Source organism: Scardinius erythrophthalmus, assembly GCF_964197995.2.
Source record: "Scardinius erythrophthalmus genome assembly, chromosome: 19".
Classification (NCBI taxonomy): Eukaryota; Metazoa; Chordata; class Actinopteri; order Cypriniformes; family Leuciscidae; genus Scardinius; species Scardinius erythrophthalmus.
In genome coordinates, this window is record NC_138239.1 from 11531760 (window position 1) to 11549170 (window position 17411).

Below are 17411 nucleotides of genomic sequence, written 5' to 3' on the forward strand. Positions count from 1 at the left end.
CAGAGTTAAAAGACTGCATATGCAAGACTTTAATGCATACACTAGGCCTGTTTTATTTGCATGGCCGATTTTTGTTAAAAATATTTGAATATTTTGTCACATATTTGGCAGATTCAGAGAAGTCAACACATCTGAGCTCATACTGAAACTTGAGAAAGACAATGAGGTCAATGTTCACATAAAAATCTTCATGCCGCTGGGACAGTTGGAGAGCTTTAATTAAATATGCTCCATAGTCTGGGTTCAAAGATCTCTGGCTCCTTGGTGAAGGCAGTCCATCTGTCCAGCGATCCCTCCAATTCCCACCCACCACCTTTAATTAGCGGTGGATACCCGCGCCTCTTGCTAGCTGATCCCCTCGCACGCGCAGAGAAAAGTGAAAGAGTGAAGGAATCCATCTGTCTTCTGCCTATGGTGAAGAATCACAGATTAACACACTTCTGTCCATTGAATACTGGGAATTCCTCTCCTCGGGTGTGAGCCAGAGGATCCGCAGCTGTTTCGGCTATTAATAAATGTGGCGTGTGCACGCACGTGTCTCTGTGTGTATGTTTGGATAGTGTAACTGCCAACGCGTGGCCTTGAGTGTAAGTCCAATCATTAGCAGAGCCTTGAGAAATTGAGTTGAGAGCAGAAGAGTGTAAACTGCTCTGAGCCATAATCCTTCTTTTAAACGGGGCCTGTGATCTCCAGTAATCACTCCTTCTCTTCGTCCTTATCCCACTTGATCATGATGTTCTAAACCTCCAAAAGAAATAAGGAAGAATGAACTCCCACCTATACGACCCAAACATGCTGTCAAGCTTGTGGCTATAAAGAGAAATTCAGATAACTGTGCCTGTTGAGGATGTTGAATCCGAGTGCTTCAGCCTGATTACATTCAATATGTTTGGCACTGATTGGTTTAGGCAATTAGCAATGATGTATTAGCAACCAATGCTTGCAGGTTTCTGTGCTCAAAGAAAATTTAACTGTTAATACAGTGATTTATATTCCTGTTAATCTACATTTATACACACAACTTTGTTTTAAAAGCTATTTTTTTAAATGTTGAAATACTTTCTCCTATCCAAGCTTAAGATGTAGAGACCTAAAAGTAAAAAATATTTAGGTTAATTTTCTTTTCAAAAAAGTGTAAACACTGTGGCGGTATCAAAACATTTCTCTGTTTGTTTGAATATCCTGACCATCCTGACCAACCAATGGCTTGAGTATAGGGCATGGCTATCTGTTTCTCTGACCAATGAAGGACAGAGGGTTTGGAAATCTGAACATTTTCTGAAAATTTTCCCATAAATTAGATTGCAAGTAGAGATTTTGCAACTGGAAAGATGCTGAAGTGGTTGTTGTGCAGATTTTCACAAGGACAGTAGTTGTGTTGTGTTCTTGAGATCCATTTAGTAGACTATCTTTCTGAGAAAGCACCAAATCCCAGGCATGTTGGTAATAAGCAGGCTCTTTAGCAGTGGAATGTCACATTCAAAACAATTTTTGAAACATTTCTCTTACAGTACCATTTCTTTCAAACTTTCAAACTCAAACCTTCTTTCAGCTTTGCTCAATGCATTGAGGGGTCCGTAGTTAATTTGCTTGTGTGCCATTTTTTTCCTGATAATATGATAATTCTACAAGGAAAATGGTTCAAATCAAAAATTAATCCACATAGAATTTTCTTTGGTGTGCATGTAAAGCCAATAAATCAATTGCCTATAATGAAGAAAAAAAAAATCACTGATCCAACTAGTCTGAATAAAGAAAAGGCCTTGTTTCTTTGTGACATTGTATATGCTTCCAAAATCTGGGAAGCTAGAGAGGATTGTCAAGCATGGACAATCTCAAGGATTTAAGTCCATCTCCAGAGACCTTGATGTGCTTATTTCCACCATATATGACCCACAAAGTGATCAACTCATGTTATCCATTGCTAAATTCTTCTGTTCCACTAGAGACATAAGATGACTAAATGGTTCAGTGGGAAAAGAACACAGGAGAGCTAGATATTGATGAATAGATTGATGGATGAATGGTTGGATAGAAAGAAAGACAGATAAACAGACTTAATTTCCCAGAAGGTAATTTAACTTCCTGCGGGGTGTAACCCATTCAATTCTATTCTGAATTTTCCCAAACCCTGGTTTACATAAACTTAAACTTAATGCTGGAGTCAGTGTAAATATATTTACACACAATCACAATTGCTGAACATGATGATATCACACTCTCAGATGCTGATTGCCAATTCATGCCACAGTGACTGATTGATATCATATCATATCAAGTCATATCAATATGTCCAAAATGACATCACAATCTCCATCAAATACATTTTACCCCCAATACAAATGCTAGCACATGATGTCACCACTTTTAGGGAGGCTCCCAAAATTTCATAACAGGGATGCTGGAAATTCATCCATGGCTTCCAGTGCTTGATTAGAGATATTTTGTCAAAGTCTGTGCTTAATGCAAAACACTAAGTGCAGCAGGACCATATTATACTGTATGAACAGTGTTGAGACCAAATCCTATAAATAATTAGTATTTTTGAGGAGGGGTAGGTGTGTATTATTTTACAACATGGCAATATTTTATAGTATGTCTTTGGAAATGTTACTCAGCCAAATCAACACATATCTTTAAGTAGCATTATTTCTATATTAATTTGACTAAGTATACACTAACAAATCTACTGTGAACATGAAATAAGTTTCATAAGTATGTTGTATGTTTCCTGTGGTCTTTCAGTGAAGGTCATTAACAGAGAATGTGTGGTGCGATCCTCAGACAATGTTAAAATAGAATGCTGTAATGCTCTTAAAATAGAACAGAATTAAAAAACATTATGAGGTGGCTTTTGCAGCAGGGAAAAAAAGCCCTCATGCCAGCTGAATGCAAAGCATGGAACAGACTATTCTTTTAGGCCCATCGTATATCACAGCGACTATCAAAGAAAGGTCACCCGTGTCTCGCACCTACAAAACACTCTTGCTTTTACAACTGAAGGGTAAAGAAGAGGCCTACTTGCTCAGGAAATTTCAAACCATTGTACCTAAAGAAGAAAGAACCCTTTGAATGAATGCAGATTCCTTTCAAAGCAAAAGAAGGTGTCTTCGGATTTTTGTTCACGCCATCTTGTGTCCAACACAATTCCCTTTTCTTCAGATACTCAAGTGTTCTATTGTAGGGAGCTCTCATTCGCTTATCATCAGAGCGCATACGGAAACTAACACCCAAGAGCGGACACACACGTACGCACACGCACATTCACACCTTGCAGAGCATCATTCAGATGCACTTCCCCAAAAAGTGAATGTCCAACACACACACACACAGACACACAAACTCATGGGCAAACATTTCCATGGCTGTCAGCAGGGACAAACATGTCGAGGGCTATAAAATTTACATATATGCTAAACACTTGAGTGGCAAATGCAATGTGCTAATACTGAGCTGATGAGATAAAGCAAAGGTGGAACTGACACAAGCCCCCTCTCAGCGCAAGTCAAAGTCAAACCCTCTCTCTCTCTCAGCTCCTCCACACGTTTGTCTGGCCGGATTAGCGCTAGTGTATTTACACGGGCATCTCTCTCTCACTCTCCCCATTTCCCTTTCTTTCTCTCGCCCTCTATCTTTCTCCCTCGCTCCCGTTCCCCCTGAAACAGATGCGGCCATTGATTAATGGGCTGATGGTGGTTAAAAAGTCGAAAATGTCAGCGAGTATCTTCTCCAGCAGTGTCACTCTCCTCTGCAACAGAACAATGCTTCTAACTGAGGAGCGGGGCCACGTGCCAAGTATTCCTCACAATGGGAGGTCATGTGCCCGCTCCCCTACTGCAAGTAGGCAGATATGTATACATCTACATAAGGACAAACTTAGAGGTTGGGGGGTGGTTGTTGGGAGGGAGCGCCAGTTTGAGGGGTTGGGAGTGTGCTGTGGCTCGATACGGGCTAATAATAGGGCGTCACATGGGTACGTCAAGTCAGTTCGGACAAGTCCTTGCTGGCAGAGGTTAATCAAAGTGCTTAGAATTAAGGACCTTTTTGTTGCACTGTTGCTCGCTAACGCTTCCAGTCCAGAACAAGGCTTAGGGGCAATGCACATGTGATGGGAATGACATCGACAATCTGAGGCCCAACGCCCCCGAAATAACCTTCAGATTTCAATACCATCGATCAGGGGGAGGAATGAGTGCCTTCTGCCCGCATACTCCACCAGGACTAATTAAAGAATAGACAGCTAATCGCATGAACAGCGTGTACAGGGTAACACGACAACTCTAACTTCCCTCTGCTACCGCCCCAGAGCAATCAGAAGGAAGTTTGAGGTCGGAAGTTGATGTTTTTTTCCCCACTCGGTGCACTCAGGGTGCGGGACAGTGCGATGAGATGAGGCCATCGCCGGCAGAAAGATTCAATAGATCTTTTTTAATTGCACATCGCATTAGTCTGCATGGCTTGAGAAAAGGGAGGCCATCAGATCGGGTGGGACTGGATAGTTTGAAAGATATTCGATTCAAAGTTGGAGACATCAAGTTGATGGTGCTGAGAACTGCGTTAACGCTCTAGATAATGCCGCTTTAAAATAGCTATTTTTGTGTCGTTAGCTTAAATGCTGCTTGTGTGGGTGTGTATGTGTGTGTGTGTGTGAGAACAGAAGTTTGAGAATCAGTGAGTTAAATGTGTGTGTCATTTGACCTTGGTCACTGCTAGAGAGGCCTAGTTTCTTGCCAAACTAATCAATAAGCCAAACAGGCAGAAGATGAGTATTTAGAGCATGGGAAGCTAAAGTCAAACACAGATAGGTTATCTACCCAGCACAGAGCGCACTCCTGTGCAAATATTTTGCTAACAAATTTTTCATGGTAACTTGCTTATAAAACGATGTCGCTCTCTTCCTCTTTATCCCCAGCCTCTTCTCATTCTCTCTCTCTCTCTTTGCCTTCCCCGTCTCTCATCATCCAGTGAGTATGGAAAGACTGCTGGAGCCACGTGGCTTAGTGGCCGTGTATCACAATGTTACCACAGGTCAACAACTTGTCTCTAGGGATCAGTCAAACAGACAGAGGGAATTAGAGTCATGGAGCAGATACAAGCCTTTCATATTCATATGGAAAAATGGGGGATCTCGATGCAGGGACGGGTTAATATGTTACACTTCAAACCCTTTGATTTAGCGGACAAGGTTTGCGCCATTGTTTATCTGAAGTGCAGTAACCAAATTAAAATGTTTTACATGTTTAATCACACATTCATTAACATAATGTTGCACCTTTAACATAAATGAATGATCCTGGCCTTTTTTTCTATTTGGCAAAATTTAATTGACCTATTTTTAAAAAAAAAAAAAAAGTTATGAGGAATGAAATCACAATGGGTCTTCTTCAACTTTTTGTGATAGGTGGCTCTAATATTATAGGGGGATATTTTTTTTTAAATAATTATTTCCGTAAATAATTCTGTTTATAGGAACAAAAGTGTTTTTCAAATTAGAATAATTATATATTTATTGAATTAATATAATTTTTTTCAGTGGGAAGACTTGAATACACTACATGACTTTTAAAACACAGGGCATCATACATTTGCCAACTTAATAAATGATTACGGAGAAAAACTGGCAATCATAGATCGAGTGACTAAGGATCACACACTACCAGACTTTCAAGTCTTTTCGAACACAGCAAACACACAGAGAAAGCAGACACATGACAAATAAAACAATGTGTGTTCTAAAACCGGCTCAAAGCATGATGATTGAAAACATCTGTATTTTTCTGTATTTTGATCATCCTACATTACGCAGTTTTCTGTGAAATCTGACTTTTAGAAACATTGACTCGTCCAGACTGCAAATCTGGGCAAAAGTCATGTAGGGGTGAGCGGGGCACAATGTAGTCTCGTGTAGCCAGACCTTCAGACTGACAGCAGAAGGTCTGGACTCTATCGCAGCTTTTCTTGGCCAAGGACTGCCCAAGAGGACGTTTGACTGACATGTAATGCAACCAATCACAGTTCGTTTTGTTCCGGTGTCATGTTTAGGGGTGTGGCAATATAATGTCGACGTCCCTACAATAACAGACCGGTGTGCATCTATTAAATAATTAATTCAAGAACGTTGTGCAAGTTTACTGTAACAATGGAGCCGCGAACTTCACAAACATTTAATTGATCCTGGCAAGCGCTCATTGTCACAGTTGTAAACACAACGGCTTTCTTCTTCCACGAGGGGTTTTGGCATCACAGCATTTGTTTCCAGGCGGGCCGATAAAGAATGCGACACACGCGTATCCTGGACATCCTGTAGAATTCAACCAATCAGATCGCGGCTTCGAAACTCCTGAAGTGTTTCCAGAAAAGTGTGGCATATGCATCAGACGTTCAGCCAACGGTCCGTGGGCCTGACGTCTGAGGCTGAGACTAGGCACAACGTAACGTGGGGCTAGTTGTAACACACATGGTTTAAACATTTCCATACATGCTAGCATGACAAAACTTGGTGTATTTACTATTTCCATATCAACACTATATAGAAAATTAAAGTGCCAAAATTAAAAATTCTGTCATGACAACTCGTGGAGATTGGCATGGTAATAGAGATTGGCATGGGAATTAATATGGCAATGTTAAAGCGGTGGTATAATGCTCTTTTCACAAGATGTAAAATAAGCCTCTGATGTCCCCAGAGTGTGTACATGAAGTTTTAGCTCAAAATACCTCACAGATATTTTTATATAGCATGTTAAAATTGTCACTTTTTGAGGGTGAGCAAAAACGCACCGTTTTTGTGTGTCCCTTTAAATGCAAATGAGCTGCTGCTCCCGGCACAGAGGGAGTCTATATCAGCCCGTGCCATCTAGAGTTTCATGCCAGAACTAGGTAAATCTTTGGAAGATATCACTGAACGTTTATTTAACCATAGTAAAAGTAAAATTTTCATCTCAGTTTTTAGCGTTTATTTAAAACGAGACCAATCTGCTGTTATTTTAATCTCCAATCTGTTTAGCACAATGTGTCCCGCTATTAGAACTATGCTGTTCTATGACGTTGGCGATATAATTCACATGAATTACTTTTACACATTTTATTGAGAGACCATGAGAAACAGGTGAATTAAAACTTAAAGGGTTCGTTGCTTGAACTAACCCTTTAAAGTCAATGTTCAGAAATTATAATTTCAAGAAATTTAAAGCATTCTGGCTTGTCTATTTGTCCCCTATTCTGTGAGAGCAGTGTGTTGAGGTCTGGGAGGGGTGTGTGTTTTTTCCAGCTCTATGTTATTTTTAATGTCCGAGTATGTTTCTTTATCTATTTGCCCTTATTGTTTTGAACTACAGTGTGTTGCATAACTGCAGTGTTTTCATTGTCAAACACAAAAAAACTGGTTTATTTTTTAATTAATAGAAAATGTTAATACTATTATAAAGTAAATTGTATTTTATTGAAAAAAAAAACACATTTTAGATTGTTGTCTTGTATATTTGTTATTAGATCAGATAACATTTTAATCTGTCATATGGTCATGTTACAACCTGCCCTTAACATATTAAAATATGTTGTCACATTTCACTTCCATTCTTTCAGGGTAAATAAAGAAAAAGGTATACACTGTAATAATAAAAAAAGACTGCTTTGTATTAGACGTGTTAAATTAATGTGGGAAAAAAATACTCTTATAACCCCAAGTGGATTTACACTAACTGAGAAAGTCAAAAAGTGTTAGGTTGTGTCCCGCTCGCCCCTGGTGTATTCTAGCATTTAGAAATATTAATGGCCAGTAAATATTTCTAATCCACCTGCTATTGGAAGGTGTGGCCAAATGTTTATCATAGATCCTGACTACATGATCTCATCATTTATCATCTTTGAGATTAAAATAATGTTCTAAGGACCTGTTTCCCCCACTAGGCCTGGTTTTATGCCAGTGTTGTTAAAAAAGGCATTATATACATGTAAAAGTGCTGCTCAGAATATCATTGTCAGAAAGAAACAAAGAAAACCGAGATAACTGCATTTCCAGTTGAGATGAATTAAGTTTTGTCTGCTCAGCTGATGCCACACTACAAGGCAATCTGCTGATATAAATAGATTCTGCCCCTCTATTTACATGTTTATTTTCACAAAGTCTGTCATTATGTCTTTAATTGTAAGTCAAAGCTAAGATCATTTGCTGATGGTAGACATGAGCAAACAGGGACGTTTTGAAGACTACAGCAATTTCTCCTCGGAAATCTGGCCTCGGGGGAAAGTGTTCTCACAGCAGCATTTTTTAAGATGTCAAGAACTCCTTTTTGTGCTGTAAAAACAAATTGTGACCTATTAATGTCTCGCTGGATTAAACAACTGTCCTGTAGATGCAGATTCAACAGCCTATTAACAAAATGACTTTCCCATCGCTTGGATGCTTCCTATTTGTTTGTTTTCAATTGCTTTCCCTTAATGTCATGCTGTTTGGTTAACAGTAAACGTGCATTCACAGAATATACAGTGCAGAATGAGTCTATCATAAATGTATTTTTTCTCTATAATCTCTCTCTCTCCATCTCTCTTCGCAGTAAGATTTGTGGCAGCAAAGTATGTGATCCTCGGCAGGAATCATCTCCTCTAACATATGGGTGTCTCTTGGTCCAAAAGGCTCCTCTGTGGGCCAGGTGGGCATCTGCTCCTTAACATTCACACAGAGGAGACTGCTATTGCCTTCAGCAAGATGGACACAACAAACGCTCATCTTTACTGAGTAAGACCAATTTTACACAAAGAAATTGAAACGAGCCCTCCAGTTTGGAATCATATCTAAATATCATGGAAACAACACAAGAAAGCTAAAATACAATTGCATTTCATAATGTTTTAACACAGATCATCAGTGTCTGTGGGAACAATGCAAGTCTGTAGGGTAGTTGTTGTGAATTTATCCCATTGACTTCCATTGTAAGTGCGAAACTGTCAATGCTTTTACCCGAAATGACTTGCATTGCATTTAATGAATATATTTTATCATGCATTCTCTGGGAATCGAACCCCATGACTTTGGGAATGATGCCCTGGAATATAGTGCAGACAATTATTTATCTTACTTTTAAATTACTGTAAATGTTGCAAAGATATGATATTAGGTAACACCATGACCATAAAAATATTAGAAATATTTTAAGCTACACTATGGGTCTAAAGTTTGAGTTCAAAGTTTGGGAAGCAATTGATTGATTTTTTTTATTATTCCGCATGGATGTATTACTTGATCAAAATGACTGCAAAGACTTTTATAATACTACAAAATGCTTCCATTTAAAATAAACGCTATCTTTCTTTTCATCAAAGAATCCTGAAAAAAGACTATCTTTTCATTAAGCAGCGCAATCATGTCAACTGTGATAATAAGAAGGGTTTCTTGAGCACCAAATCAAGGAATTAGAATGATTTTCTGAAGAATCATGTAACACTGAAAACTGGAGTAATGGCTGCTGAAAACTGATAGACCTAACATTACATTACTAGCAAATACGTTCCCTTCAACAGTCCATTATTAAATTATTCCATGCTAAACAGCAGTGACACATTTTCACAGGAGAAGGGTGAGTGATCCTGATGCATGTCTCTCACTCTATTAAGTTGTCTTGTGAGGGTTTCACTGTAATCCTACGGCAAGTGCTGCCAGAGTTTAATCAAGATGATGGCTGCCATATGTCTCAGCTTGTGTTTTGAGACTTCTTCCCTCGAGCTTCACATTCTCAAGAGCATTTTGCACAGATTAGTGCAGCTACTCTCTCTCACTCGCTCTCTCATTCTTTTTTTTATTCTCGCTATCAATCTCTTTTATCTCTGTCGGTCTATCTCTCTTGAGAGGGAACACCCAGACAGTTTGGTCTGGCCAAGTTTGGTCAGTTATTGCACTTGATTTTTACTGGACCCAACTCATGGTGTGTGTTTTCTGTTTTTCAGGTTTGCTAAGCAGTTATTTTATCTTCTAAAAGGTTTAAAGCAAAAAAAATCGAGAGCTGTCAGTCAATTTAAAATGAAATTAATTAGGCTATGTGATATGCATGATGTGATTAATAAATTGAATTAATCACAATTAATCACATATCAACATATTTGCAGGGTAAAGCCCCCAAATGACGCTATTGACATTATGAAGTGCTGCAAAGGTTGACATATTTTTGTTGGCCTAAACCCAGAAACAACGAGTTAGCATTTTCATAGCATTCATTTTTTTTCAAAGCTTTTACTTAAATGGGACTACAGTGGTTGTCGAACTATGGGACATATAACATCACCACATCGAACAGGTAAACTCGTCTACTTACTAGTTCGCATTTACAGCTTCATTGTGTTTATACTCACGCACTTGCAAACTATCCAAACTCAAACTCTCCAACTTGTAGATTTTAAGTAAAGATTGAAAGAGTTGTCGGACGCTTAGTGATGGTGATGTTAAATCATGTAACCCTGGTGTAGTTCGAATGTATGTTTAGCTTTTTACTTATGGAAATAGTATTTAGTCTTCAACATTTATAAAAGTTGTGCTCATTTGTGTAGATTATCATGACAGTTTTTTGTTGAGGGAACTAGGGTGATACTAAAAATACGTCATCACTGCAGAGCTCTTTCATTGTAAAACCATTACAAATGAAAAAAAGTGGCTTTTTTATTATACATTTTTTTCAGTTCATTTTGTGATTGAGTTTTTCTAAGGGAGATTGAGACCTAACCCTGAAAGAATTCTCACAAAACACATTATTAAACCATACCTGAGCAGTTTGTGAATGTCTGCTGTCTTCGTGAGTTTCCTTGAGGGGCTTTTCTGTCCTGTCTTGTATTAGCAGACTACACTGTCACAAACATTTCATATTTATTAATGTATTTATGTATCATTTGAGTTTGTATTTTTAAAACTACTTCTGTAAAGTACCAAGGTCCATTTGAATTGTTGCTACAAGACATATTACTTCAGTAATGTGATGTGTTTAAGAGTAAAAGTACAGGAATGACAGGAATCGATTGTATTGTAAAAAGTTGAGCTTCTTTGTCCGTTTACAATACCAAGTTTGTCAGGTTAGTGTGTGTGTATGTGTATATGTATGTGTATATGTATATGTATGCATGTCTATGTATATGTATATGTGTATATATATGTATATGTATATGTGTATATATATATATATATATATATATATATATATATATATATATATATATATATATATATATATAATATAACATTTCAAATTATACATACAATTCAAAAGTTTGGGGTCGGAAATATTTTTTTATGTTTTTGAAATAAATCTCTTGTGCTCAGCAAGGCAACATTTATTTGAACAAAAAATTAAGTAAAAACATTAATATTGTACATTTTATCACAAATATTTTTCATTTTAAGATATTTTCAAATGTAATTTATTTGTGTGATGGCAAAGCTGAATTTTCAGCAGACAATACTTCAGTCTTCAGTGTCACTGAAATAATATTCAGAATATTAATAATATTCAGAAATAATAATATGCTGATTTAGTGCTCAAGAAACATTTCTTATTATCATTAATGTTGAACAAGTAATTCTGCTTAATATTTTTGTGGAAATCGTGATCATTTTGTTTTCAGAACAGCATTTATTTGAAATAGTTTTTTTTGTTTTGTAACAATGTAAACGTGTATATTTGACCATGGGGTGCCATGGATTATGAATCATTTATTTTAATAACAGATAACAGATACTCTGACTTAAATGGGCTTATAACATGTTGTGTAGAGTGTTTGTTTTAAAAAATAGTTTAAAAATAGTTTTAATACTGTTAAATGCAAAGGTGTGTGTGTGTGTGTGTGTGTGTGTGTGTGTGTGTGTGTGTGTGTGTGTGTGTGTGTGTGTGTGTGTGTGTGTGTTTTCTTGCAGAGTCTGCTGAGCTATGAAGGAGGTGTTCCGGACTCTCTGTTCTCCTACAGGATGACAGCTGGTGAGGAGCCGGCCTCTCCAATGAGGAAACCAGCGACATGCAAGAGGTGAAAAAGTCTCTGTTTCCTCCTCTCTCCTCTTCCTCCACGGCCAGCTCATCTTTTGAGAAGCATTTCTTTTCACCGTGTCTTGTACAGAAGGTCATTGGCGGAGGATGTTCTGGGACAAAAATGTCAAAGACATATTATTTTTTCTCCATCCATCATCCTTGCTGTTTTTTCTCGACGAATTATCACGGGGATAATACGTATTTGGCCATTCTTTTGATAAGTAAGAGAGTGCTGCTAAAGTTTGTGAATACAATAAATACAAGGAAAAACATGACAAATAGACGCATGTGCATTATGCTAGTGTCCTCCGGGTTTATCTTAACCCGCTTATTATAATCACCATGGAATTACATCCACTTAGAAATGTTGCCGCATTCAGGCAAACCCACCCTTGACTTTAGTCGTACGGGTCTTCATTGTGCTTTCGCTCGTAATGTTTTCTTTTTGTAATTTCCCTTTTCATAGGATCAACTTTCACACATTTCAGTCTGTGACCAAATGAATTAACACATATTAAGGCGAAGCGTGCGAGCCTTCCTCTGTGTGCAAGTGCTGGAGGCAGATAGACACTTATCGTAAGCTCTTTACATTGCTGTATTAATTCCAGCCATTGAGGGGGGAAAACAATTTGGAGGCGTTCTTGTCTCCAGCAGACAAACTTGATGCGGAGGGCCGCACTGATCAAAAGCCAGTTGGGTCGAGACAGCTGCATTCATGTGGTTTTCCTGGCCAAATATTATTTTTTCCATTGTGGATCACTTTTGTAAAAGTGCTTTCTTTTCTGCGATAAAAAAGCAAAAGTGAAAAGAAAAGGGGCGAGTTTGCGGTGTCTCTCATGGGGCAGGGGGAGAGAGAGCGCGTGCATGGACGGGGTCTCTACGGGCTCCGCTGGCTTCAGTTGAAGGTGGCGAGGATGTCACACGCGGGCATTGTGTCATGTAAACGTCTCTTCACTAATTAATTTCTCTCTGGGTTGCCGTGTGAAACGGCCCTGGTGTGATTCGACCCTGTGAGCTTGTGCCCATTGTCTGTAAAGTGACAGGGAAAAGTGATGTTTTAAAGAGAATACCGCGATGTGATGTCCCTCTACATGTGAGGGTCAATGACAAATAAAGATGTCCGAGATGATGAAAGGAGAAATCGCTTAAAAATCTAGTTCACAATGCATGTGCCAAATTATTATGAATGTAATCTCTTCTAGTTTTTTTTCTTTTTTCTTTTTTTTCGGTATTGTAAAAAAAATATATATATATCATTTTAAAAGTAATGGTGTAATCATCACTGAAAAAGTGATAAAATATTACACTTTTAATACACAATACTGTATCATTATTAAAAAAAAACTGATATTTGATTAGAGTTTTCAAATGATTTTCAAATGAGAGATCATGAATTTTAATTAGGGTTACTCCATTCGGTCATGTAAAGGTCAGAATATGTGTTTTAACTCTCTGACTTTGACACATAGGCATGAGAGTCTACAGGGGTCCTCTCAGTGAGATCATTTCCTGTTTTTTTTTGTTTTTTTTGTCACATGATGACAAAATGACTTGCTGCATGTCAGTGAATTTGATTTACAAATATAAAATCTAAACTTTTTATATAAAATTATAATCATATTTTAAAACAAAACCGATTCTTATTTTTAAAGAAACAATGGTCCCAATTTATATATAAAGTAGTGTATTTAATTAGTATGTACTTGCATTTTAATTTATTTGATACAATGCACTTATTGTGTACATCCATGTTTTTACATTGCACAATTTTTTTTTTTATCTAAGTACATAGTAGTTTAAGATACCTTATATAAAGTGTGACGAAAATAATAATTCAATATTATGTCAAACTATTTGAGCCAAAGTGAAGGCAAAAATGTAAGTGTTAATTAGACTTATTTCTTTGTTTCATTCTGTTACACCACATGGATATTTTTAACTTTAAGCACAAAAGAATGCAAATTACTTATAATTCAGAAATTTAAAACATGCTCTCCATAGACAACTTAATAGATTCAAACAAAAAAGAGCTGCACATTACTGATCTCTCTCTCTCTCTCTCTCTCTCTCTCTCTCTCTCTCTCTCTCTCTCTCTCTCTCTCTCTCTCTCTCTCTCTCTCTCTCTCTCTCTCTCTCTCTCTCTCTCTCTCTCTCTCTCTCTCTCTCTCTCTCTCTCTCTCTCTCTCTCTCTCTCTCTCTCTCTCTCTCTCTCTCTCTCTCTCTGTTCTCATAAAATTCTCAGGTTGTTGACACACTTAAGACAGAAGCTCACTTTTCTTCTGTTGGCAAACATGACCACCTGCCAAGTCGTATTCAATAGGGAGAACTTAACCACAAATGATAATGTCTGCAATATAGAAACAATAGATAAAGAAATATTAATACAAAGGAGCTTTCTGTTCAAACCCTGTTTTCTTTACAATTACCTCACTAGAAGACAGGGGATAGTCCATTAGGGACACGTTGATAAGACAATATTTACTCAGGAGGAACAAGTTCAAAGAGACCATGCTTTTTAACCCTGGTCTTGAAACCGAGGACATTGAGACTGGCAGGTGTTTTTGCTGAGTTGTTCTCTGGTGATTCAAAAGATCCTTTTTTCCTCAGTGCCTTTAGGAGCTTGACGTCTGTGTGAACCACTATGGTTTGCATATTTGTCTGTATTTATTCAGCCTAGAGCATTAGTTATTGTGATGTTGATGGGATCTAACATATAAAAACCTATTTCCAGGACGCAGTTTAGCTTTGTCTTTAACAAATAAAGAAACAACAGTGAGGGTGCGACTTAGCCCAGGGCATGGCATAAAGGAGGAGTTCTCTTAAAATTTCAAATTTGGTTATTATTTACTCACCGTCTTGTAATATTGTTCTGTCATCCACTATGCTGTTAATTTTTTTGTTTTTTTGTGAACATAAATATATATATATTTTTTTTTTTAAATATTTATGCAGATCTTTCCATACAACAACTGACTATATCTGTCAAGCTCTAAAAAGGTCATCGAAGTGGGCCAAATGAATTGTGCAAGCATACATACCATACTTTCTGAAGCCATACAATGGTTTTGAATAGATGACAATTAAATAGTAATCTGCCCCTTTGCAAGACCTTGACTCAATTAAAAAAATGTGGTGTCATATTTGGCTATTGTCATTCATGTTGACACATCATATTTGAGTCTGGATAGTTCACCCAAAAATTTAAATTCTGTCATCAAATGCTTACCCTCATGTCCTTCCAAGCTCATAAGTCTTTCAATCATATTCCAAACACTACTGAGATATCTGTCCACTCCATTGAAAGTCCAAGCAGGCATTTGTTTACCATATTTGACGTGCTCTGTTTAAGTTGATTAATGTTTATATGTGAATAAAAGTTCATCATACAGTATATCATGTCTTGGATTTAACCACTCGTTTCATATGGATTACTTTTTCTATGAACGTTTTAAAGGAAGTTTTGATTGTGTGTATTTTCAATGGACGAACAGAAATCAGATTTCATTAAAAATATCTTCATTTGTGTTTCAAAGATAGATGAAAGTCTTATAGATTTGGAACAACATAAAGGTTAGAAAATAATTTTTGGGCGAACTAACCCTTTAAATTTCAGTCACGTAAACGTGAATCCAGAAGACTTGGAATATAGCGCATATTGACCAATTTATAGTGCCATTGTTGAATGGAAAGAAAATTTCTAGTTTTGTAGAAGTGTACAGGGTTGGATGACTTGAATGAATAATATCTGAATTTCATTTTAGGCAGACCTTAATCTGTGTCAGAATAACCTACGCTTATACGATGATTCCAGCATTTTCACGGCCAACAGGAAATCCAAACTAGATATTCCATCATAAATGAAGCATATCACAAATGTACTGTCCATAACCATAATTATCATCTGTCATTCTCATGCGAGAGTCGTACATGCGCAGTGTCTTTATGGTGTGGTAATACACTAAAAGCTCCAAGGGCACGGCATCCCTGTGCAGATGTGCTCTTTCTTCCTCATTACCCATCAGTGCTCCAGCGGAGCCCTGATTCGGCCGGCCACAGCAGGCATGATATCACCCATCCTCCGCACGCGTATGTGTGTGTGTGTGTGTGTGTGTATGTGTGTGTCTTATCCATGTTTGTCCCTGGAACCCTTCCAAAAGTGGCTTTGCCACCCTGCTTGCCAAATAAGCAGAAGAAAGTGCAGTGTTTTTCTGCCTGGACGAACCCGACCTTTGCTTTTTCTTGTGCAAGCGAGCAAGCAGGTGACCGCTGCCCAAGTCGATCACCTCATCCGGGTTCGCCCGTGTTTACCTTCCTCGCCGCTGTCGTTCTCTTGCCTCTGGACTTTAGCGTCCTGTCGCCCTGCCAAAGCCCGGGCGCTTCCAGGGTCCCTTCTCCCGGAATCAAAAAGCAGCTAAAGAGGTTAATGCACTCAAGTAAGGATGAACAACCAGCTGTTAACATTCTCATATTTAATACCTAACTCATCCAGAAGACATCAGGCATAGAGATGGAAGGGAGAGAGTCTGGAGCTTATGGCGCTCACATCTGCTTTGTACATTTGGGTTGGGAAGAGTATCTTAAACACTTGAGAATGACAATACCCTGAGATGAGCTGGACTTAAGCAGAGATAAAAGCAGATAATGGAGGTTCAATGTAGGATGATTTGTCAAGAGATCATAAATGTCCTTTTTTTAATTTTGTTTTGGTTGATGCCGCTTCTTTCGTATAATAAAAGCAATACATAAAAAAAAAAAACATCTCAACCGAAACAAAAATGTCATCAAGTCTATAATCAAACTAAGATCACCATGGCAAATTTCACGTCCTGTGTTTGTCCGAGTTATCTCCACCGTATGATACGTAAGCAGTGCATCAATCCGATCTGAGACGGAGATGGAATAGAGCTGTTTTTCTAGCTAAGCAGAGGTGGAAAACAACTCTTGGATGCAGCTGTGTGCCACTGCACCACCTGCCCTTGACCCCCCAAACCTGAATGGAAAAAAAGAAGATTCTTTTTTCCAACTTTCATGTGATTCCAAACAGGAAATTTTAGGAAGGAGGTAAGAGAGGTGGAAAAATAGTTACTGTAGATTTTATTCATTTCTTTTTTCCAGGTGGAGATTTATGACTTGATGGCATTAGAGTCAGATAAAAATACCTGCTTTCTTGGTCATGACTACTGCTGCACATGCAAACAACTTTATTTTTTTTTTGATAAAACAAGAATAATGTATACATTTTAATCATATTAAACCCATAACTAAAGTCCTTGAATGGCCGTATACGAGAAAAACAAGTGCTTATCATTGAAAGAATAGCTGTAAAGATCCTCTCACATGCTTGTCATGATTTAGGGGGTGAATAGACATGACAGCTGAGAAAAAAAGCTCACACACTCAGATGCAGCC

At 37.8% G+C, this 17411-nt stretch overlaps 1 protein-coding gene across 2 annotated transcripts in view; it reads left to right on the forward strand.

Annotated features, from left to right (window-relative positions):
- The window catches only part of LOC308707841 (uncharacterized protein), an 87991-nt gene that overhangs the window by 58471 nt on the left and 12109 nt on the right, over nt 1–17411 (forward strand). For both annotated transcript variants that reach the window (XR_014032226.1, XM_081394533.1), the window contains exons 2-3: nt 8556–8737; nt 11894–12000. Coding sequence is in view for 1 of the 2 variants with exons in the window: in XM_081394533.1 (XP_081250659.1) it covers nt 11945–12000 (56 nt within the window). In the remaining variant the exon portion in view is untranslated. The remainder of the gene's footprint in view (nt 1–8555; nt 8738–11893; nt 12001–17411) is intronic.